The sequence below is a fragment of the Chenopodium album genome, chromosome 1, assembly GCF_948465745.1.
Source record: "Chenopodium album chromosome 1, dcCheAlbu1.1, whole genome shotgun sequence".
Lineage (NCBI taxonomy): Eukaryota > Viridiplantae > Streptophyta > Magnoliopsida > Caryophyllales > Amaranthaceae > Chenopodium > Chenopodium album.
Window position 1 is genome coordinate 30353613 of NC_137834.1, and position 25660 is coordinate 30379272.

The 25660-nt window shown below is 33.2% G+C and overlaps 1 protein-coding gene and 1 pseudogene across 1 annotated transcript; both read left to right on the forward strand.

Annotated features, from left to right (window-relative positions):
- The first annotated feature begins 2558 nt into the window (after window positions 1–2558).
- Window positions 2559–16671, forward strand: LOC145643131 (leucine-rich repeat receptor protein kinase HPCA1-like). The gene is made up of 20 exons (XM_081694293.1): window positions 2559–2984; window positions 3831–4293; window positions 5020–5140; window positions 5245–5316; window positions 7908–7982; window positions 8359–8430; window positions 8554–8715; window positions 8822–8896; window positions 10258–10329; window positions 10406–10477; window positions 10572–10640; window positions 11394–11468; window positions 12422–12490; window positions 12610–12744; window positions 13401–13882; window positions 13988–14134; window positions 14216–14352; window positions 14589–14808; window positions 15450–15685; window positions 16027–16671. Exons 2-20 carry the CDS (start codon window positions 4194–4196, stop codon window positions 16462–16464), a joined length of 2829 nt encoding a protein of 942 aa, XP_081550419.1. The 5' UTR covers window positions 2559–2984; window positions 3831–4193; the 3' UTR covers window positions 16465–16671.
- Window positions 16672–17251: 580 nt separating this feature from the next.
- LOC145578722 (berberine bridge enzyme-like 8 pseudogene) lies at window positions 17252–19352 on the forward strand (annotated as a pseudogene).
- The last annotated feature ends 6308 nt before the right edge of the window (window positions 19353–25660 follow it).

A 25660-nucleotide genomic window follows, 5' to 3' on the forward strand; every position in this document is an offset into this window, starting at 1 on the left:
ATATTTCTGGTATTTTTTACCAAAGCTGCACGATTTTCCGCGCAAATTGGACAATTAATTTTTTGGTAAAATTACGCGGAAAATTCTAACTGACGGTTGGAGGGTATCAAAATTTCCTTTTTGCCCCTAGAAGCATTAAAGTCATTTTGTCGATATTTTAAGCACCTAATATGGTCGGATAATCGACTTGAAGGTGTGAATCATCTGCGGCCCACGTTCGGGGATAATCGAACCATCATATACTTGCAAATTTCAGCGATTACAGTAGTCGTCGGCTTTCCTCAAGCTTGAAAAGCGTTATCGGTGGATTTTTCTTCAAGTATAGAAAACCGCCAAGTCGGCTTTCCTCAAGCATGGAAAGCGTTATCGGTGGATTATTCTTCAAGTATAGAAAACCGCCAAGTCGGCTTTCCTCAAGCATGGAAAGCATCATCGGTGGATTTCTTCAAGCATAGAATGACACCAAATTCATACGTCAACTTTCCTCAAGCATGGAAAGTATTATCCGGTAGGTTTCTTCAGGCTTAGAAAACTACCAAACTCCTCAGTCGACTTTCCTCAGGCATGGAAAGCGTTTCAACAAATGTCATCCGGTGGATTCCTTCAAGCATAGGAAGCTGCCAAACTCATTTGTCACCGATACACTGGTGCCAGATACGTATTCTATCCTTTTACTCTTTTATTTGTGGAATTAACATTTTTCTGCAGGTATCGGCGTATACAGAGTGATTTAGGATCGCAGAACGTTTTAAATCATTCTCCGTCCCTATCAACTACTTTGACTATCGTTTTCGAAACTGACTTTTCTACAAACTCAGTCAAAGTGGGGGCTTCTGTACACCTAAAAATGTCTCCCCAAAACCAAACTCGATGATGAACAACCTTTCACCGCCACTATTGGTCGGGTTCAGTATTTAATCCCGAGAGTGCTTAAAAAATCATATTTGATTAAAATCGTATTTTTGAACAGTCCATGGATTAGTCTTGATGTTTGGTAAAAACACAGTTTTAATTTCAGCCCAAATTTATTATTTAATTTTAGCCCAAACCTTTTTTTTTTAATTATTTATTGTTTTATTATTTATTTTTGGCCCAAACCTTTTATTTATTTTATTTAATTACTTTCTTATTTTAGCCTAAATAATAATAAATCAGAAAAAGACCCGAAATTATCAATCAACACTTAAAAATGCTGAACGAAATTAGGGTTAAAAATGTATTTAGACGGAAAAGCGGGCTGGGAATTCCCGCGCCACGGCAGGTACCCACCGTGTCACGGGAATCATTCCCGTCTGACGGTGGGATTTCCCGTGACACGGGAAATCTGCCGTGACACGGGAAATTCCGTGTCTTTTCCGTGTAAACCCTTAACGCGTTTTCTTCCCCGTTTACTAAAAATTTCCCGCGTCACACTAAAAATGCATCGTGTCACGGGAATGTTTCTCGTCTAACGGTGGGACTTCCCGTGTCACGGTACGGTTTGCCGTGTCGCGGGATACTTTTTTAGGGTTTTTATCATTTTAGGGTTCTGTGTGCTCCCTCAGCACATTTTCTCTATAAATACCCCCTCATTTCTGATGTACGGGGCATCAATTAATTCTCTAGATTATTTTTCTCTCTTCTATGCTTTAGCCTAAACACTAGCCTACCCTTCTTATTTCAAAATTCCTTCTTCAAGTACTCCAAGGAGTCCATACTTTACTCGTGGTTCTGTCCTTAAGCCAAGGCGTGAAAGATAGAACTGTTTGAGGGTTTGGCCCCAAATCAACTCTACTTTATTTAATTTAATTTAATTGTTGTTTTATTATTATTTCCTTGAAATTACTAACTCGTTTATTATTTTGTAGTTGCAAACAAACAGAATCAAAGTAAGAATTATGTTCCTTTTATTTCTATTATTTTTCTAACGATTTTATATTGTTGGAATTATTGTTAAATTGCTTCCAATATTAATGTATATTTTATTATATTTATTGATCACTATATTGCATGTTAAAGGGAATATGTAATTGAAAATCACGCCTAATAAGATAATTTGGACAACCGGTTTAGGATCGTTTTTAATCTTGTTGTTTAATCAAGTGATCACAATACTTTAGAATTATATGTTGCATTAATATTAAACCAATTTAGCCTAATAATAGTTTGGAGCAAATTAAATCTCTGTTTGTATGTCTTTGAGATCGCAATAATCACTTTTCACTATAAGAATCGAGTAGAGGCCAATGCGGACGAATGTGACTCCATGACTCACTTCGTACCATCATCCCCGATCCTCCTTTCGTGGTTCCGAACCATATGGAGTTAGTAATCTCATGGATTATGAATGGGGTGTAACCTTCACGGGTCAATCGTTGTTGCCTTCGTTGTCCCTTATTCGTGGTTGCCTTATATGATCTGTGAACGGTTTACAAGTTCCTTAAAAACTTGTTGGCGGCTCCCTACTTTCATTGTCCCTAATCGTACACGTCAATTCCCACTTCCTATGATTGCCAAGCATATTCACACATGCTTTAATGTAGGCGCACTTCGAGCGACGCCTACAGGTGGGCATTGGGCATTTGGGCAACAATGACAATTTAGAAAAACTCGTTTTACCTCCAATGCACTTAGCCTTTCCACTTTCGTCACTTGCTTCAAAATATTAAGTCTCTCCTCCAGTCCTCCACTTGACCACTTCTCCTCCCATGTCATGTCTTTCACCTATGCAAAAACCTCCAAATCAAACAACCGATTTTCCCCAAAATCAACCCTCAAAACCTTCAAATCCCACCTTTTTACCAATACCCAATTTGAAGGTATTGCCGTTGAGAAAGAGACGCCCTTTGACGGGTTTTCGGGGTTTAGTTTGGGAAATTTCAATGGGTTTTGTTGGCTGATTCTGCAGTAAATGGATGAATATTTGTTGGTTTATGTGGCTAAATTAATCAGGACTTCAATGGTGGTTGTCTACGATTTTGTTTTGTTGGCTATTGCTGGTCCTTGTAAGTCTTCTCTTTGTTTTTTGTTTCTTCATAGTAGTATACTACTAAGAAGTATACTACTATGTGCCGGTCAAACTACGTTATTTTATTTGGTGAGTAGTAGTCACTTGCAAGTATGGGGTAATTGCGGATCCTACATTCCCATCTTATACAGTGTCGAACTCCTCTCACAAGCACTATGCCTAATTGTTTGCCGATTAAATTGTAACACTAGTTTAAACTATTTGCCGGTTAAATTGTAATACTAAACCAAACTATGTGCTTGTCAAGGGAATAATACCAATTTCCCTAATATAGGTTGATGAATCTTTTTTCACAATAGGTTGATGAATTTGATATGAGAGTTTGTTATATATACCGGGGTGTACCGTATACCCATAAGTATTTTATAATTTATACCCATTTTGTTGATAGTTTATCATTTAATCACCAAATGAAAATCCATACCGCCTATAATTTTTCTAATGTATACATTATAATTATTAATAATTTACAAAGAACAGTTTAAGGGGGATTTGATGAATAGTGTAGCAGAAATGAAGCAATTATTTGAAAATGGAATAATTGTTATACTTTTTTTTTAATTATTCACATAATAGCATTCACTTGATTCATTTACTTATACATAAAATCCATGTTGTATAATTTGTTGTTGGATTATTCACCTTATGTAATTTCATAATACCAAATTTTTATAGTTTTTAGAGATATTAATGGTCAAAGTCGTGTCATTGTCATGTCATGTATACTCAGTCAAATTATAACACAACAACAAACAAAGCAAGCTTCTCTGTACATGAAACACTATGTATTACACTCTAAGAAGCAGATTTTTCTTCCTCTCAGAAAAGTAGCAGTCAAGTGTGGCCAAACAATTCCTGTCACATACGAGAAACTTAATTGATGGGCAACTTCTGGGACCCAGATTATTGAATATTCAACTGCACTCTGACTCTTCTCTTCTTTTATTTCTGTTTATATTATTGGATTATCATGATTTCTCTGTCCAACTTTATCTACAAAACTTGTGTCACTTAATTCAGCTTGGCAAGTTGAGTTGAGTTGGTCTCTTGCTCATTTATGATGAATGAATACTATTGGGTTTTTATTGCAGCAATCAGTTATTAAAAATTGATTAGACCTTTTTTAATTTTTAAAAGTTCTTAAAGATAGGTTTTCATTGCAATTTGTTGTTGTAGTCTTTTAGAAATGAAAATTCTTTGTAGTGGAATGCGAATTGTCGTATTTGTAGCATTTATTTGCAGTCATGTTTTTGGTACATTAGCACAGACGACCAATTTCCAAGATGGTAAGTGAGGATAATTTATGTTCAATCTTTATTTTTTTGTACTTTTATTGTTGTGCAAGTTTTATTTTTTATTTTTAAATAATCTTTATATTACTTTTAGAGATTCTTGGTTTATGATGTTGAATGATTTTAGTTCGCTTTGATATGCTAAACAAGAACACTTATCACCTGTTTGATATATCTTACTAAATGACCATATTGGTAATAAGCTAGTGTTTAATTTTTAATTAGTCCATTGGAACACTTTTCAATCTCCTGGTATGCATTACTCTTCACAAATTTATATCCTTACTTAATAGTACTGTATGTAACAGGGTGATTAGTGCCTTTAGTGGAACTAAAACTGAAAATTAAGCAGAATAATGAAGTAACGAGGAAATGATGCAATACCTTGGGCATTGACGCAAAATTTTTTGTATGAAATTACCCCCAAACCCAATACCATTATTGCCTACTGAATGAGCTATTAATGGCTAATATTTTTCATTACCAAACAAGTAAGATTGGAAGATCTTAAAATTCATTGTGTCACCAGTCATCAGGAATTCTGTAGCAAATTCATAAATCATATGCCATTCCACTTTGGAATTAAGGCATCGGTTAGATGTGGTTTGGACTCTGGATTATGTGCTTTCTCTGGCAATACTAAAATTTATTTACCTTAAGTGGATTGGTAGTTTGTACCAACCTGGCCATTGAACACTAAAGCACAAATTATTGGTTCAGTTGCTGTGTTGAAGGCCCTCACAACTGGCTGGGAGAATTTACCGCAGAGCTGGATTGGTGAAGACCCTTGTGGCAGAAGATGGGAAGGAATTACCTGCAGCAATTCTCGTATAATTTCAATGTAAGTTGTGTTCTGTACTTCTAAGTCAGAGTTTGTATAAATATTTTCTAGAGTAATAACCTCACTAAAGATTAACTTTTCCATGATGTTTGGTTGTGCTTCAGAACATTAGCAAGTATGGGTTTGAAGGGTCAGCTCACCGGAGACTTGGCATCTTTGTCTCAACTGCAGATTCTGTAGGTTTTTTATTTTTTATTTTTTTTTCTTTTTTCATTGTTTATAAATATAATTATTTAATCACATATACAAAATATTGCTTCAGAAATATGCACCCATCATATCTGTTTTTTAGGCTATGTTCAGCTTATTTAAGCAGATATCTGATTATCTCAGAATGTTCAAATAAGATTAGACCAGTCTAGATTCATTACTTCCTCCATTTCTTAATACTTGCACCTAAAATGGAAATGTCACAATATTTACTACACACTATAATTGGAAAGTTATTTTGAGGAAAAGTTGCACTATTTTCCTTTATTTAAAGGCCCACTAAATTTTACTTTTAACAACCTCTCACCCCCATTTTAAAGTATGTTAAACCATGTGAATCTCACTTTTATTAAATATCGTGAAAGGGTGTGTTGCAACTATTAAAAAATAGAGGAAGTATTTGCTATTTGTGATAATTTATTCTTATGTCTCTATAAATCTGTAGTAAAAAAAAAAAAAAAATTATGAGAATTTCATATTTGGAAAATATGCATTAATACAAATCTAGTGACATCTTTTATGATAGATATATTAAGGATTAGGTTACAAATAAGGTCAAAATTTAGTCAAATATGAAAGTCAGATCAAATCATTAAAAGTCATATCAGATTAGGTTAGATGAGGTGAACTGAACTGAACATAACCTTTGTTAAAGATATGCAACATTGTAATTTTTTTGTAGGAAAAATTGTCAAAAATAATACAAATTTTCGGCGATCCGCCAAAAAACAAACAAGTCGATCTTTTAATCATTTCTAAATAATACAAATTTTGGGGAGTATCCACTTAAAACAAGTTATGACCCGTTAGTAACCTAATTAATAGGTGAAAATAGTATAGTGCACCCACGTGCACAACCCGGAAAGAATTTTAGACATATACATTTTAGTGTTTGATAAAGAACATGTTTGTGTTTGACAAGAACATGACATTACAAAGAACATAAAGTCTTTACAAAAAGAACATGTTATTTTTCATGGTTACTCGGGTGGTTGAACGTGTTTGAAAAAGAACATTATATTTGACAAAGAACATGCTTGTGTTTGACAAAGATAGATATGATCATTGAGCGGGCCGGGCCAAGGTTAAAAAATCAGCTCACTTACGGGTGGGGCCAAGTTTTAGGTTGAAATTTTTGTGCCCAATCCCGCCCAAAATGGTCCGGCCATGAGGTTTTTCGGGTCGAGTAAAAAATAACAACTAAAATGCATTCCAAAACCGGCTCAAAAAATTAAATTATGGGCCGGGTTCGACCACGGGGCGAAAAAATTCTTCCCAAAACTCGTCCAAAATCGGGCTGGTCTAACTTTGATCACCTCTAGTGCCCAAAGAACATAAAGTCTTTACAAAGAAAACATGATAATACGTTAAAGAACATGTTCTTTTTTCGGGTTACTCGGGTGATTTTTTATTTTTTTTTTATTTTTTTTAATTTACATACATTAAAAAACATATTGTATAATGTAAAGAATATAAACTCAAAGAACATAATAATCAAACAAGAACATATTATGCTCGCGTTCTTTATAAAAATCTATAATGTTCTTTTTTTCGCCCATATTCTTTTAAATATAGCTAATGTTCCTTCCGGGTGCACCAACCACACATTATTAATAGCTTATGTGGAATAGTGTCATTATCTTATAGGTTTGACCATTTAGTTTGTTGTTGACTTGTTGACTTTTTTTTTTTTTTTTTTTTTTTATTAATAATTTTTAGAAGATTATTATTATTATTGTTATTGTTATTATACACTCCATCCATCTCCTCCACCAGCCATAAGCACTACCGGCACTAGGCTTTCTCCCAACCCCTCGGCACCGACGCCGCCCCCCCTTCCCACATGTTATCGCCCCTTCCCTCTTCCCCAACAACCGCGAACTCCTTCCCCAAAACTCTCCCTCCCCCGCAAAACCACCAAAAATCCATCTCCCACCCTCGAAAACCCCTAATCGGACCTCCCTAGCCACCGCTAAGTGTTCAGTTAGGGTTTTTCGAGGCTGGGGGATGGGTTTTGGTGGTTTAGCGGGGAGGGAAAGTTTTGTGGGAGGGGGTTTAGTTGGTTGCCGGGGAAGAGGCTGGTGGTTACGGAGTGAAGCGCGGGGGAGGGGGTCGGCACTAGGGGAGGGGCATCACCTGGGGGCTAAGAGGTAGGCTGGCGCCGGTGGTGGGTGGCTAGTGGATGAGATGTTCTTTTTTAAAAATAATATTTTATTTTGAAGAAAATTTTAAAAAATATTTTAATTGTTAATCAACCATAATTAAAGTTGTTTTTAAAAGTTAATTACATTGTTAAACGAATTTAATAAAAAGAAAAAAAAAAATTTAACCAGTCATTCAGGTTACAGAAAAAATAACTTATTTAAAACGAACATTCTATAAAGTTTGTTTTATTTAGAAATATTTAAAAGATTGACTTGTTTTTGGCGGACCGCTCAAAGTTTATATTATTTTTTAACAAATTTTCATTTTTTGTATGTAAACTTAAGCCAATAGATAGGATTTTACTTGTCATGGAGAAATTATAATTCTAATCTGCTTAGTCTAACTTTTGCAGCGATCTATCCTACAATGAAGGGCTTACGGGTTCTCTTCCACCCAGTATCGGAAAACTGTCAAATCTTAATACCTTGTAAGAAACTTGTGTAATTCTTTGAGAAACTTATTAAGTTATTATGCACAACTAACACTAGTGCTTTATACTAACTAGAACCTATTTACTTTTTGGATATTTTGTGAGGGCTCTGGTTTGATTTGATTCATAGTGCATCTATTAGTCTCTACTTTATGCACCATGTAACCATGAATCTTACAATGATAGCGAACAACCACATCTGCACATGTTGGGTACATCTATAACACAAGAAAGAAATGTGTACATGTTGAATTATTGTAATGTTTTGGGTGTAATGGTGCCCAAAGTTGGAACCAAATGATGCATGTGGATTAAGTCAAGACATTGGAACCTCATGAAAAATCCCTCTTTCTCTTTTCTCCTTATCTGCAAGAATCCTTTTTGGTTGTGGCTTTTCCGGAAGAATTCCTGATTCAGTGGGATCGCTCAAGAAACTTGTCTATTTGTAAGAATCTTACACATATTCTCTAAATTCTGTCTAAATCAATACTTAACTTTTCTTTAATCTCTTCCCTTTACATAAGCTAAGCCTTTGAAGCTTTTTTAAGCCCAATTTCAAATCTTGCAGATCTCTGAATTCTAACCAATTTACTGGAGATTTACCAGCTTCTATTGGTAATTTGAAACACCTGTATTGGTTAGATATGTCTGATAATCTGCTCACTGGAAGCATTCCTGTTTCTGATGGAAGCCAACCGGGGCTCGATATGCTAGTTCATACAAAGCACTTGTATGTACTTATTTTTTATGTGACCTTGAAGTAGTACTTATATTAGTAATTTTTCTTATGATATCCGCATGTTGATTAATTTGTTACTAGTGTTAAATCTTTTCAGCCACTTTGGAAAGAATCAATTTTCTGGAGAAATCCCGCGTAAACTTTTTAATTCTGACATGACTCTGATACATGTGTAAGTGCTGTTGTAATTTGGTGTTTTATAATGGCCTGTTTGATAGGCAGTGATAAAAGAAGTTAATGGTAATGTTTTTTTTATGTAGAACATTATCTAGTAAGTGACAGGATAATGCTTTACCTTCAAGTATTTGCTTCCTTGCATTAGTTGCATATTTCTTCTACCACTAACTGATACTGGTTGATAGTAATGTGTTAATGAAATTTATATGGCAAAACACATACATATGGTCGATATGGACTTTAACATTTGAATTTCCTTGAGAAAATATGTAAGAGTAAATATAAACCAATCCACATATCCACCATGCATTGCTAATGGAGCTGTAAGATAGAATGTTAAATAGATCATGCACGAAAATGCTACAGCTTTGTGTCTTGTGACCACATATTCCAAAAAGGACAAAGTAGTAAATACTAAATAGAATCACACCCCCAATTTTATCTTTGTCAATATCACACCCAATGATTTCAGGGGCCTAAGGGGAAATCCACTATAACCTCTATGATTTCAGAGAAATTGTATACAGACCCTACTAAATGGGAATTGGATCCATAATGTCATTTCAATGCAATTATCTCCCAGTTAATATCAAATACAGGTTCAAGCAATACTTCTGAAAGCTATTTTATTGCCTTAGACGACGTCTTAAGATTATAATTGGCTTAATTGTGCACCCATTCTAAAATTTTCGTCTTTAATGATTTTGTTGGTAAATATGAGAAAGCATAATATGAGAGCATATATACTGACATTTTCAATATCTGAATCCTTAAGTGTCCAAACAATCAAAAAGGCAACTGTTCTCTCCAATGAATTTACTAAATGAGTAAATTAAGGGTTAATCGTCCTAGATAAAGATTCTGCTACAAATATGCTTATATTATTTTATTTATTTAGTCTCCTGCTACAAATTTGCTCTCTTCTACTCCCCCTTTTTTTTTATCAATTGCAAAAGTAGGGTATGCACAAAGTTTAAGTAGAATGATAGGTCGGTGACCAAAGTGGAATTTTATATTATGAAGTAGAGTGAGAGTATATTTAAATGTTAGTGGGAGATAAAAAAAAAGCAGTGGTAAAATAGTTGTGCAAGAGGGTCCTTATATGGGATTGTTTCAGTTAATCAGAAATAGTGGGAGTGTTTATTCATCCTTGCTTGTCTTCTTTTGTTACCGACTTTCTTCACTTATTGTGCATGCATTATAGTTCTTAATATAAATTGCATGTTATCTTTGCAAAAGTAACAAAAGTGCAACTGAATCCCCATTTATTTTAGTTCATCTCTTTTTGTTTTTATTGATTTCTTTTTTAATACTTTATTTATTAATAGTCTACTAATTTTTGATGTTTAATAACAGGCTTTTTGACAACAACAACCTCACAGGAAGCATTCCTGAATCATTAGGTCTTGTTCAGTCGTTGGAGGCAGTGTGAGTAGAATGGGTTGAGGCTGATAATTATCGAATTCTGATGTATCATTGTTTAATAATATCTTTTTTGTATTAGTCGCTTTGACAGGAATTTTTTGAGTGGGAATCTTCCACCCAATCTCAACAACCTTACTCGAGTCACCGAGCTGTAAGTGAATGAAATTTTCAACATCTTGAGTTTTTTTACATTTTTTATACAAAGGCAATTTGTTGTAAGTGATCTTTAAATTCTATAATTTCAGGGATTTGTCTCAAAATGCGCTAACTGGTCCTGTGCCCAATCTTACAGGCATGGACACCCTTATCTCTGTGTAAGTACTAAAATATGTATTTAGTAGTTTTGCCCCTTTAATGGGAAAAGAAGAAACAAGTCAACATACTCATACTTGTGGTTTATTATGTTTCAAAATTACTAGCTGATATTTCACATGTACTTGTTTTGTTCATATTTTGCCACATTTGGATGATTATTAAAACAACTTTCCGTATATGCCTGTTTCACGGTACTTTGCCACATGTGGATGACTATTATAGGCATCTAGCCAGTCTACTTAAGGACCATAAGGCGCATACTTAAAGTCTGCATACTCAAAAAACTGTCTATGGACACCTTGGAAGTTTAAGCATTTATGCATAAACTGGCACAGCTATTTAACATGTACATACTATGTTTGAGAGGTGCTTCAAATATTCTGTTACTAAATCATTTGGTTAAGTTTTGGTTCAAATAAAACCTGCTAAATTTTCAATGTGAATGCGTTTTGTATTCAATCTTGAAAAGGTTCTATTCATTTCAAATAGTGCTTATGATAATCTTGAAAGCACCATATAAAAATTACTCACATGTTAAAGCATTTAAGTGATAATAGAGTCCTTTCTAGTTTCTATTCATTGACAATGAAGTCACCGTTTTATCATTTAAATTCTCAGCTAGTGATTTTGAGACTTGGTATACGACGTCACCCAGAAAAAAATATTGGGGTGGCCTACGTCACATGCAACCTTTACCTATAAATTCTGCCGTTTTCTCCTTGGTTTACAGTGCAATGTCTTTATATATGCAGGGATCTGAGCAACAATAGTTTTGCAGCTGCAACAGTACCAAAATGGTTTTTATCCCTAAAGTCCCTGAGAACAGTGTAATGCCCTTTTCTGAAGGATTTTCTAGTATATTAATCTGCTTCAATTAAATTGTTTCATCTAAATGTGTATAGATCCTGGTCTTTTCTATTAGATTCGTCAATATTATGCATTGTGGTCATGACGAATTCACTCAAAACCTGTGTTTTCCTTGTTCATTTGTATTTCTTTACCTCTTTTGCTTAAAATTATATGTTTTTCAGAGTAAACTATCAGATTTTAACCACAAAACTGTTACTTTCCTGCATGTTTGCAATCCAGTTCAGTTCATCTGCTTCATTTTTTTTTTTATTTCTTGCTCCACTATTGCATCTTTTTTCTTGTATTATGTGAGTGTACGCAGACTACATTCTATATTCAGCCTTGTAGCATGTTATTAGTAGGTATAAGTCCTGTGCCGGATTATGAATATTATTGTTAGGTGCATAATCATTCTTAGACTCCCAGAATAATGTATATAATTATTGTATACTCCCTCTGTTTAATTTACTCACTTTCCTATTTTGAATGTTTTTTTTTCAATTTAATCTCCTACTGCCCCTTTTTATTTTTTATTTTTTTATTATTATTACATAAATTCACGAATAATTTTTTATGTCACCTTCAGTCCTTCACATTTTAATTTTTGCCTTCTTATTTTTAATTGCGACTCTTGTAATCGTGAAGAGATGAGCGTGTAAATTTAAATTGAAAGAAAAAATGGAGTTAATTTTAAAGATATTTCTCTTTTCCAGATCCCCTTTTAATGGCGAAAGCCATTTTGATGGACCTCATCATGGCTGGTAATACGATACATATTTTACATACCCTAAAAAGAGTTGAACTTTCACTATTTTACCATCACACAAATATTTTAAATACATCAGTGACTCTTAATTGTATTAACCCAATTTCCTTCACTTGCTTTTTTTAATAGAGATGATCTTAATTCTGTATAACATTTTACTTTCAGAAAAATGGAACGGACAGGACTTGAAGGGCTGCTTCCCCCCGAATTCTTCAGTGACTCTCTGCAAACTGTGTGAGTGTTGGTTCAATTTTCTGTGATAAATAGCTAGGAACATTATGCTTAATTTTTCATCCACGTATGCGGGATGATGATGACGCCACTATTTTTTTTTTTTTTTTTTTTTTTTACAGCATCTTGAAGAACAATCGGCTTAATGGGACTGTAGATTTTGGTAGTAGCTCAAGCCAGTTACTGGATCTCATTGATCTACAAAACAATTTCATCAGTAACGTTAATTTGAAGCCTGGATCTAATTATACAATTATGTAAGCTTTTTTAATGATTTCTTTTCTGCATGGGTACTGTTGTAATTCAAGGCTTTACTGAAATAAACAATGTGCATAGAAATAAAGTATATGTAGAGTCGTAGACTATCTTTATTGAAGAGATTGTCCTCATGACAGAGATTAGGTGTGTAGAATTTCATAGATAAGATGAGACATTGAGCTTTAAGTTGTTGGCAAATTTGCATTCCTGCTGACACAGCTTTTGTTTCAGGACAACAAACTTATTTTTTGATTATTTGCTTACATTCACACAATTTTTGGTATTCCTCCCTTTTTTTTTATTTTTAAATGCAACACTTTAATTAGTATGGAGTTTCAGGTAGTTGAGTTGAATTTGCTAACATATTATGTTTGTAGGGGAATTTAAAACTACAGTATGAAATATAGTGGGTTATTGAGTTAATGAGTTAATGTTTATTCAAAATTAAAGGATGTGAGAAGAGAAATAATAACAACAGTAGGAGACTGGGTAAGGAGAGAGATATAATAAAATATTGCAGTATATTTCCATTTAAGCGTTGCATTCATTAAAAAACGGTTGTTTTAGGGAAGAGTGGCTTTATTAAAAAAACGGAGTATTTTGCTTAACACTTGCTCCTCCAATTCTCACTGCAGAAATGAATATTTTTTTGCAGGCTTTCTGGTAATCCAATTTGTCAGAAAAGTTTGGTAACATCAACTTACTGCAACAAAAATCTGCAGGATATTGGTTCTTTATACAGAACACCACTATTTTGTGTTCCTCCCAAATGTCCATCTGACCAAATGTTTAGCCCCACTTGCAAATGTGCATATCCCTACACTGGACAATTTGTCCTTAGAGCCCCTATTTTCTCAGCCTTCGGAAGTGATAGTTGCTTCACAACTCTCCAGCGATTCCTTTTGCAATTTTTTGTTAATAATTCACTTCCTGTGGATTCAGTGTCACTAAGTAATCCAACTATGGATAAATTTGGTTACCTTACCATGCAGCTAGCATTCTTCCCAGCTAAGGAAGCTCATTTCAACAGAACAGCAGTGGCTTCACTTGCGTTTGCATTCAGCAAACAGACTTTCACACCACCTAAGGATTTCAAACCCTATGTTTTTCATGCAGACAATTACATCCCATTTGAAGGTGATTCTATCATGTATTTTCTTACAAATAAATGGTTTTTTTTCAATATTTTTTATCTCTATCACCCTTTGAAAAACTTTCTTATTCAAATCTTTGTATCGACAGGAATAAAAAATCCATCTCATATAGGAGCAATTGCTGGTGCTATTATAGGAGTTTCAATTCTACTGTTGCTACTAATAAGTGCTGCAGGCTATGCGTTTTATCAAAAGAAGAAATTAGAGAAGGCTAAGCAGCAGGCCAATCCATTCGGTAGGTTGCAACCTTTTTTTTTTTTTTTGTGACTGTAAGTTCAACTGTACAAAGCTTTATGATGTGTGTTACCCATTGCAGTGTCGTGGGACTCACATGGAACTAGTGGTGATGTTCCCAAGTTAAAAGGAGCCAGGTTTTTCACTTTTGAAGAACTTCAGAAATGTACCAACAATTTTTCTGAAGTCAACAACGTTGGTTCTGGAGGCTATGGGAAGGTTGGTTTTAGCTTGGCAATAAATTAATACTGCTCAATATATTTGTAAAATCTACTCCAATTTCTTATGTTAAATTTCTAGCTGATGTTTATTTTTTTATTATTTTTTTTTTTTGTCATCCTTCTTAATAGACTCAGATTTCCATTTGAAATAGTATAGATTAAAATAATGCCCCTCCCCTTAAATTGGTTCATTACAGCTAGCTTGTGACAGACTGATTATTTTGATGTTTGTAGGTTTACAGGGGAGTTCTTACTGATGGGCAGATTGTTGCCATTAAAAGATCTCAGCAAGGATCGATGCAGGGTAGTCGAGAGTTTAAAAATGAGATTGAGCTTTTATCAAGGGTCCATCATAAAAATCTTGTGAAACTCATAGGATTTTGCTTTGATCACGGAGAACAGATGCTAGTCTATGAATTTATTCCTAATGGTACACTATCTGATAGTCTTTCAGGTATATATCTTAGTCTATTGGCTTCCTGCAGAGTTGCAATTAAGATTCCTACAGTGAACTTATTTCTTTTTCAGTTGGCATTAATTACATTTTCCAAGCCATTAGTGCATAAAACATGGTATTAAGAATTTAACTCATCATATCTCTTGAGATTAGGGACGGTTGCCAAACCTTGAAGAATATACAGTCTTTTGCTGTTTTTATTCCTTGTTTTGTTAATAGAAGATGAGACTCCATTATAGTTGAACTGTAATCATAGTGGATTAGGAAAATTTTCTTAACATATAGGAGTGGTTGATATTATACCTCTTGGACCAGGGCTTTATGTTGGCTCTATTGTGTTTTCTCGTGGTAGAAGTTTTCTTTAAATGCATAGCCATGTTATTCAGTATTTTGATTTTAATTAAAGACCAATTAAGTTTTCTTTAAGTACATTTTAGACCACCGGAACCATTATTGTATCACATTTGTTTTGTCATGAACAAACTTATCTACTGCGTGTATTGTTTACATGTCTCTGTGAACCAAGAAGTGTCCTAATTGTTGAGTTAGTTTATGGATTAAAAAATAGTAGACTTGGAGTGATCTTAATCTCCATATAAATATTCCAACTATCTTATATATCTGAACTATCCATTTAGGGAAATCTGGGATACAGTTAGACTGGATAAGACGACTGAAAATAGCCCTTGGCTCGGCCCGAGGTTTGCAGTATCTGCATGAGCTTGCTGATCCACCAATCATACACAGGGATATAAAGTCAACTAACATCTTGCTTGATGAGCGTCTAAATGCCAAAGTTGCTGACTTTGGCCTTTCCAGGCTGTTTGGTGACTCCGAAAAGGGTTATGTTACTACTCAAGTCAAAGGAACAATGGTTAGTTTTATCTTTGTTGCTATTTGATTTTTACTGTGTATACTTAGAAAGACCCACTTAGGCAATGATATGCACTGGCTATCTATGCCCTCTCGGTTGCTAATAGTAATGTCTATTTATGCTGATATCTTGCTGCCAAAGTTTAAAGCACTTATATTTTCCATGTTAGGTTGACGTCCTCAAATTAAGATTATATATACTCACATTCTATACTACTGTTTGATATAACCAACTTCTACAATTATGATTTTTATACTTTTTACCATTTTAAACACTTCTACCATTTTGACTGTTATGTTGTAGCGCACAACTCATGAAACATTACATTTATTCTCTTGTAGGGATACCTCGATCCTGAATATTTCATGACCAATCAGTTAACTGATAAAAGTGATATATTTGGTTTTGGTGTGGTTTTACTGGAAATGCTCACTGCAAGCAAACCAATACAACAAGGCAAATTCATTGTGAAAGTGATAAAAGAAACAGTAGACAAGACAAAAGATTTATATAACCTTGGTGAAGTAATGGACCCTGTGCTTCTTTCATCTTCAACAACGCTAATTGGATTTGAAAAATTTGTGGACTTGACATTGAAATGTGTTGAAGAATTCGGAGTTGATAGGCCTGCGACAGGTGAAGTGGTGAAAGAACTTGAGGTCATTATGCAGTTAGCAGGTATGAATCCAGATTCAGAATCTACAACGACTTCACAGAGTTATGAAGGATCAACTGCAAAGAGTTTCAGCCATCCCTATTCTGATGATTCACTTGTTTGATATAGTTAACGTGTTTAAATTTACCAAGACTTTCCTAAAGATCTTAATCTTGCAAATCTTTGTATCAAATGAACAACTACGTATTTAATATATCCTGTGTAATGTTTAAAATGAAAGATGTGCTTCATGTTTTCCATGTAACTTTGGCAACGTGAGTTAAGCAGTTAACCACAAATTAATTCAGGGAATGAGATTTTTTTATTATTATTATTTTATTTTATTTTTTAATTTAATTGTGATTGATGTGGAATGTGTTGCTTTATTATTAACGTTTTGGTAGTATTGTTAAGAGCTTTGTACTTATAATAACAGCTTAAGCTTTGTACTTAATGGTTATAAACTTATAATTCTTCTCCTTGTCCAAAGGCTGCATAATAAGAAATACTTTGTATTTTTGCTATTTCTGTTGCTTTTTTAAAAAAATCCAACCTAAGATTTTTACTAAACTAACCAAATATTATCACAAAAACTATCTTTTCAAATGAGAGCTTTTTTTTTTTTTCCTAACTGTGTTTGATTAGTACAAAACGCAAATCACTACCTTAAACGCTACCGCCGAATAACTATGTCTCCAACTAAAATCAATTATTAATATTTTATTTTATTTTATTTATTTATTTATTTATTTGCTAAATTAACCACTTTAGTTAAAGATTTCATAATTATGCTCAAATATAATCATTAAATACAATGTAGAGTATGATTTATGATATTTCTAATAAAGGTCCCTTCCCCAGCAATCAATGTAAGGGGAACTTATGGATGTTGTATTCCCAACGTGCCACATCCATAAGCACATAATGTCTCTCAAAAAAACATAAATATAAAGGCATCCTTAGATACTTACTATCACATCACCAAAAAAAACACAGAAAAAAAATATGGAAAGTGTTGATGAATATGTGCAGAAAAAAAGTGTCGGTAACTACCCTTCAAAAATCCCACCTGAAGTTCATGAATCACTTATACAAACACTTGAACATCGCAACAATTGTTCAACTCCAATCTCTTCACTAGTTTACACCCAGGAAAATCCTTGTTATTCCAGTGTTCTTAACTCTCACATTCGAAATCTTCGCTTTATTACTCCAACAACACCTAAACCACTTGTTATTTTAACCCCTTTCATGCATCCCATGTACAAGGGGTTGTTGCATGGGCTAAGAAGCACCATCTACATATGAAGATCAGAAGCGGTGGGCACGATTATGAGGGTTTATCCTATGTATCGAGCACCCCTTTCTTTGTCCTCGACATGTTTAACCTTAGATCCATCCAAGTGAACGTCAAGGAGGAGTTTGCTTGGGTGCAGGCTGGAGCAACCCTAGGGGAGTTGTTCTATAACATTGCTAAGACGAGTAGGGTGTATGGTTTCCCTGCTGGTGTGTGCCCTACTGTTGGTGTTGGAGGTCATATTAGTGGGGCTGGTTATGGAAATATGATGAGGAAGTATGGGCTTACCGCGGATAATGTGATTGATGCTGAGATCGTTGATGCTAATGGTAGGCTCTTAAACCGCGATTCCATGGGTGAAGATCTCTTTTGGGCTATTAGAGGAGGTGGTGGATCTAGTTTTGGGGTGATTATTTCTTATAAGATCAAGTTAGTTCGAGTACCTGAGGTGGTGACTGTTTTTCGAGTATCAAGGACTTTGGAGGAGAACGCCATTGATATTGTCCTCCAATGGCAAGATATTGCTAGTACCATAGACAATGACCTTTTCTTAAGGCTAACTATGGATGTAGTTGAATGTGATGGCGGAGAAAAGACTGTAAGAGCTACTTTTATTACATTGTTCCTAGGAGATTCAGGAAAACTCCTCTCTTTGATACATGAAAATTTTCCCAAACTAGGTTTGCAAAGATCCGATTGTCATCAAGTGACTTGGATCGAATCTGTTCTCTTTTGGGCAGATTATTCTATTGACACCCCAGTTGAGGTTCTCCTCGAAAGGATGCCTCCATCATTGAGTCACCTAACGAGGAAGTCGGATTACGTTAAGGAACCAATCCCTAGAGAAGGGTTTGAGTTCATATTACAGAAGATGATTGAGCTAGAAACTCCAAAGCTCACATTTAATCCATATGGAGGAAAAATGAGTGAAATTTCAGATGACGCGATTCCTTTTCCATATCGACAAGGGAACTTGTACAAGATTCAATACCTAGCAAATTGGGAAGAGGAAGGGAAGGACAAAGAAAAGTATTACATGGAATTGGTAAGGAAGCTATACAGTTACATGTCTCCTTATGTTTCCAAGTTTCCAAGGCCGTCTTATTATAACTATAGGGATATTGACTTGGGTGTTAATCAACATGATGGAAACAAAAGTTATGTGGAAGGGAAGAAATATGGGATTCAATATTTCTCAAAGAATTTTGACAAGCTGGTGAGAATTAAAACATTGGTTGATCCTGAAAATTTCTTTAGGAATGAGCAAAGCATTCCAACTCTATGTAAATGAAATGTACTCATTGTAACTAAATAAGGAAGACAAATGTGTAGGTAAGTTGTGTTCTCTCCGTCCTTTATTTTTCTCCCCATAAGAATAGTGTTACTTTTTAAATTTTTAGTAGGAAAAAAATAATGAGAGAGAAAAGTGGTGGGGTTCATGGAATGGTTGTTAGAGTAAGAGTATGGTCTAGATGTCTGAAAATAGAATAGGACAAAAATAAAGGAACGGACTAAAAATAAAATTAGGGCAAAAACTAAGAGACAAAATGTACATTATTGTATGAAGCTCCCACTATATTTCGTTCCCTTGTGATATTATACTAATGTGTGAGTGGCTTGATGATGGTTTGTTTATTTTATGCAATATTTTTATTACTTTCATCCAGATTTAGTTAGAGTAAAGACAGGCCCGTTTTTGAGATTTTGGCGGCGTAGGGCGGATATAAAAAAATGGGGCCCTTGTAAACTAACGACTGAATTGACTAAGAGAAATATTTGAGTATACACAAAAAAAAAAAAATTACAAAAAGGCTTTATTTAATGCTAAGAAAGTCGGTAAATCCAAAAGTCGTCGGATATGGTAGGATGAGCAACACCTACAATATAATAAATATTGATAGCACAAATTAAAAATTCAGTACAATTGAATAAATTATTAAAAGTTTATCATTTGAAATACTGATAATTTATAACTAAAATTTTACCAATTATTTAGCTACATTTCTACAATTCGACATACTTATAATTCATAATTAAAAAAAAAAATCAATCAATTTATCAATTCAACATACTAACAATTTGATAATTCATAATCAATTAATTGTTAATTATTAATCAAATGTGAAATATCATAATTCAAACAAAATTAGAATGAATGGGAAATATATAAATTTGACATACTATCTACTGATAATTCATAAATCAAAAATTAAAATTCCTATGACATAAAATTAATGAGTATTTCATAACTTCTCTTGTAAAATTGAATAAATTAAATTAATCAATTGTAATTTCTGGAGAAAAAAAAAATTAAAAGTTAAGAACTTAACAATGACTCAATAGCAAGCCCATACTGTTTCTGAGTTCATCTTCGAACATCAAAGCCTAAATCCATAATAATAATAATGGTGAAAAAAAAATAATAGAAACAAATAAAAAAAAATTTGATTAAGTAGATTGATATGTGTGGGGAATAATTTCAAGCCTTTAAAATCCCACTAACTTGAACCCCACTGTGATCATACACTAAAGTACGGTGGCGTCCAAAAGGGAAGAAGATAGAGCAAAGAGTCGCCAACAAGTTTTTAAGGAACTTGTAAACCGTTCACGAGGTGAAGGTTACACCCCTTAACGATCCAAGAGATCGTCAACTCCATAAGGTCATGAACCAAATAAGGGTTCGGGGATGATGGTACAAATCCAACCTAAAAGAGATTGAACCTGCCCTAATAATAGGCCTCTACTTTATTCTGCTCGTATTCATGTGCGCTTTCTGACTAACATGCAATCAATAGGATTAACCCTAAACCTGTTTAATCTATGTTGGTTGAATTTAATGCACAAATAAACTATTATTAGCGATCACTTGAAATTATAATCAGAATTAACCCTAAACAAGATTATTAATTATCTTATTAAGCGTGATTGCAAATACCAATTCCCTTTAACATACAATAAAGGTGATCAAGCAATAACAATATAAAAATATGCATATCAAGCAACATAATAAATAAATAATCAACATCATTAATAAAAAATAATATCAATCATAAATATAATAATCATAATCATGTTAAAGCATAGCAAGATCCTAGGCATGATACTAACAAGATTAATAACAAACCCTAGCATGTCACTAAGCAATAAAAATCAAATTTTTAACCCTAACATGATACTAACAATGAATAAATATTAGGAAGAGAATAAAAGGCATCATAACAATCATATTTAAAAATACCTTAGACATGATACTAGGAATCATAATAACAATGTAAACATGATATCTACATCATAAAATCAATAAATCAATAAAGTACTTACTTTGATGCTTCGTACCTCTTTCTAATAACAAAATACACACGTTAGTAACTTCAAGGAAAATAATAAACAAAACAATTAAATTAAATAATTGAAAGAGAGATTTGGGACCAAACCCTCAGAAATTAAAACCTTTCACGTCTAGGGCGAAGGCAACTTCGAATATGGCTAGGTGTATCAAGATCTAATGAATGCGGAATTATTTATTTGAGAAAAGGCTAGTTTTAGAAAAAGAGAGAGAGAGAATACGCAAATTATAATGTGCACCCTTGTGCACACAGAACTACGTGCTCCACTAATAGGACGCTGACACGTAGCTCCTTCTATATGCACACAGAACTACGTGCACCACCAATAGGGCGCTGCCACGTAGCTGCTTCTTTCTAGCTGTTTGTTTCCTTATTTTTGCAACGTATTTCCCGCGTTCTTTCCTTTTTCAATCCTTTCCTTATTTCTCCATTTTTCCTTTTCAATTATCATTCGAAATTTTTCTCTCGTCGATTTTCTCTCTCCTCTAGTTTCCTCTCATCAATTTTTTCTCTCAGTTACTTGTTTTTTTCGATTAATTCAGTGCTTCTCTCACCATTGTTGATTGCTCTGTTCATCCTTGTTGTTCTTCAATCTTGTTTGTTCCATGGATTTGATTTCTGTGACTGAAGTTCTTGATAGTGGAGGTAAGATTTCTGAATTTGATTTCGTTAATTAGGTTTTTTCAATGTGATTTTTGAGAAACTTTTAATTATTGCTAATTATTTGAAATTATAATTATCTTTTTTTTTTAATTCATTGTATAATTAGGTTTTATTTAGTTGTTTATATTTGAGATGAGATTGTGATTTTTTATTTTATAGTTATTAGGTTTGTTATTTTCTTGAATATGATTCTGAACATTGAATAATTTGTAATTTTAATTAGTTGTATTTTCTATTGATTTATTGATGAACTAATCACATTATTGATCTATTATTTTTAATCTTCTGTAATTTTTGATTAGATTTTGATTAATATGATTTTGCAGTAGTATTATAATAATTTGTGTTGATTTTTATCATTTGTTGATTAATCTGTTTATTAATTCTTGATTTTGAACTTTCGCCTCTTTGATTTCTTGCTGAACAATTTATGTCCAGAATTTGATAGATATACGTATGTTTTGTTCAAAGTGTTTTGAATTTGATTTCTGATTTATGAATTTTAATATGATTTTGAACATTGCATAATATTTAGGTTTAATTAGTTGTATTATTCAATTTATTAATTGAAGAACTAATCAAATTATTGATCAATTTACGATTATCTTCTGGAATTTGTTTAAGATATTTTGATTTCTTATTGTATTTTATTAATTTGTGATTAATTTTATCATTTTTTTGATGAATTTAATGAATATTATTTGTTTATAATTCGTATTAGTCGTATTATTAGTATTTTAAGTATATTATGAACACTGTCATGTTATTTTTTGAATCTTTATTTCATTTTATTGAACCTTTGATCTTATATATATTTTAATATAGAATTGTACAAGTAATTATGAACATCTTATCCTTTTTTTTGAACTTTGTTTTTTTTATTTTTGAACTATATTAATTTTTGTTATGCATTTTGTTTGTTTATTGCAGTTTTTAAGTATGAAGTTGTTTATAAGGAAAGTGAAAAGTCTGAATTGCAGTGGAAACAAGTTAACAGTGATGCGGAGGCATATGAAATGTATAATGATTATGCATTTCGGCATGGATTTAGTATTAGGAAAGGGAAAATTCGATATGTTGGTACTTCAAGTGTTTGGAGAGGCAGAAATTATGTATGTTCAAATGCTGGTTTGAAGGATACTTCTTCCAAGGTGCCTAAGAAGTATTCTAAGTTGGATTACCGTACATGTTGTGAAGCTTACATTGATTTTGTTATTGATGAGAAAGGAGTTTGGACTGCTGTTAAACACAATATGGATCACAATCATGCTATAATACCTGTTGAGAAAAGACATCTCCTTAGGTCTCAAAGGAAAATTCAAGGTGAGCATTTGAAGTTCATAAGTACTATGAAGGCTAGTGGGGTTAGGGTTACGGATTCCCTTCGTGCTTTAAGGAAAGAAGTTGGTGGATCTCCTAATCTATGCTACACTGTTACTGATGTTTACAACGCTTTAGCTACTGAAAAAGCCGGCAGATTAGAAGGTGGTGATTGTAATGCTTTGATCAAGTCTTTTGCTGCAAGACAAGCCAAAGAGAGTGACTTTTATTATGAGTTTGAGGTTGATGGAAATCATGCCCTTTGTAGTGTATTTTGGAGGGATGGAAGAATGCGAAGGGATTATGAAGCTTTTGGTGATTTGATGGTGTTCGATACCACCTATAGAACTAACAAATATGGCATGATTTGTGCCCCTTTTGTTGGTATGAATCATCATTGTAATAATGTCATGTTTGGAATGGGTTTTGTTCTTGATGAAAAGACCAGCAGTTTTGTATGGTTGTTTGAGGCTTTTATGAGATCTATGGGAGGATGTCGAGACCCCATAACCTTAATGACTGATCAAGCCCCTTCAATTGCTGCAGCAATTCGACAAATTTTTCCAAGCACTCGTCACCGTTTGTGCACTTGGCACCTTGTTGAGAATTCAAAGACCAACATAGGAGGACTCAGAATATTAAAAGGGTTTCCAGAAGTATTCGATTATTTGCTTAAGTACTGTGAAAGTCCTGCTGAATTTGAATATTACTGGCCAAGGTAAGCTTTCTTTAATATTATTTGAACCTTTTATTTTATGTTTTGAACTTTTATATTTGATATCTGAACTATTACATTTACATATTTGCGGACTTAATTATATTTAATTTAGCATGATTTGTTTGTTTTTGAACATTAATTATATATATTTGAATTAAATGTATTAAGTTTTGAACCTTTCTTTAAATATGAACTAATTATTATTTATTTTCAACATTTTTTCTTTTCTTGTTTAACAAGTGTATGTGAATAATATTATTTATCTTTTGAACTTTTGTTGCTGTAATTTGAACAACTATATTATCATTTTGTTTATTGATTTGTTGTTGTTTTTTTTTAATAGAATGATGACAAAATACAAGTGTTCAGAAAATGATTGGTTAAATCACTTGTATGATATTAAAGAGAAATGGTGTCCTGCTTATTCAAAAGATTATTTTTCGGGTGGAGTTTTGTCATCCCAAAGGAGTGAAACAACAAATCATTCTGTTTCCAATAGATTGAATAAAACAGATGGTTTGAGTGACTTTTACAGTACCTTTCTTGATGTTATATCAGAGTGGAGGAGTAAAGAAAGTAAGCAAGATTTCCGTTTTTTGAGGGGTAACCGTCATCTTGCAGTAGCTAATGTTCGTTTGCTCATACACGCTAGGGAGATTTATACTATTTCTGTGTATGTGGTATTTGAGGATCAATTTGCGAAAGGTATTTCATGTTGTCAAGAGCGAAAGCATGAAGATGATGAGACTATTTGTTATTATGTTTGGAGGCCAAATAAGGACATTATAAGACATGAAGTTACTTATGAAAAATTCACTTTTAATATCAATTGCACTTGTAAGTATTGGAGTGAGATGGGGTTGTTATGTGGACACTCTCTTCGTATATATAATATTCATTGTGTGCAAAAAATACCAGAACAGTATATAGTGAAGAGGTGGACTAAGAAGGCTATGTGTAGTCATGTGTCTGATGAAGAGACATGTGAAGATGTTAAAGTTGTTCCTTCTGCTGTTTGGAGAGTTCAAATGGTTAGGAAGTATGTTCAATTAGTGACATCATGTCAAGAAGATCTTTTAGCAAGAAATGAAATTGAGTATACTTTTCAAATGTTACGTGAAAAGGTGGAAAGTGTGATGGGTCCAATTCATATTGATGATGTTGAAGTTGGTGAAGAAGCTAAAGAAGAAGGTGATGAAGAAGGGTTCATAAACAATCCAAAAATAGCTAGAAAAAAGGGTGAGAGAAACTACATGCCAAAAAGTACTGTTGAGAAAGCATGTAATAAAGCTAAGAGTTGGAAAAAGAAAGTAGATAAATACAAAGATGAAGCCAGAGCTACTGTCCAAAAATTGGTTGTTGAGGTAATTTTGAACCTCTTTTATTTTTATCTGAACTTCTTTTTTTTTATTTATTAAATAGTTTATAATTTTCTAAAATTTTGTAGGTTTTAGATGATGATGGAGATCCTTTGGTTTATTCACATCCAACAACACAAGGACCAAATCTCTCTGTACTTTCTAAGAAAAATAATGTTCAAAGTAAAAATAGTAAAGCTACTACCAATGCTTCTCATTCATCATCATCAAATGTAAGTATTTTTTGAATATTTTAATTTTCTTTTTTTGAACTGTTTTCTATTATATATGTTTAATTTCATTTTTATTTTTAGGTTTTTGGTGACGGTTTCAGAACTGGTTCTCAAGCTTCAAATGGAAAAGGATTAAAAAATAGTAACCCTTCAACTAAATCTACTCAGCAATCTTCAGCTAATGTAATTTTTTTTTTTTTTTTTAACTTTTTATGTTATTATTTTGAACTTTTTTTATTATATTTTGAACTTGTAAATTTTGTAGGTGTTTGAAGGTGAATCATCCAACAACTTTCCAAGCTCTAATTCTTCTCAATCATCGTCATCAAAAGCTTCAAATACCTTTTCAACAAATAATGTCCAGCCTTCCTCTGGAAATATGTC

Bases quoted from the DNA above. Each gene is read 5' to 3' on its own strand.
- LOC145643131 (XM_081694293.1), top strand. From the start codon at position 4,194: ATGAAAATTCTTTGTAGTGGAATGCGAATTGTCGTATTTGTAGCATTT. The intron at 5,141-5,244 runs GTAAGTTGTGTT...GTTGTGCTTCAG, and splicing joins AATTCTCGTATAATTTCAAT to AACATTAGCAAGTATGGGTT. The intron at 10,330-10,405 runs GTGAGTAGAATG...TTTTTGTATTAG, and splicing joins GTTCAGTCGTTGGAGGCAGT to TCGCTTTGACAGGAATTTTT.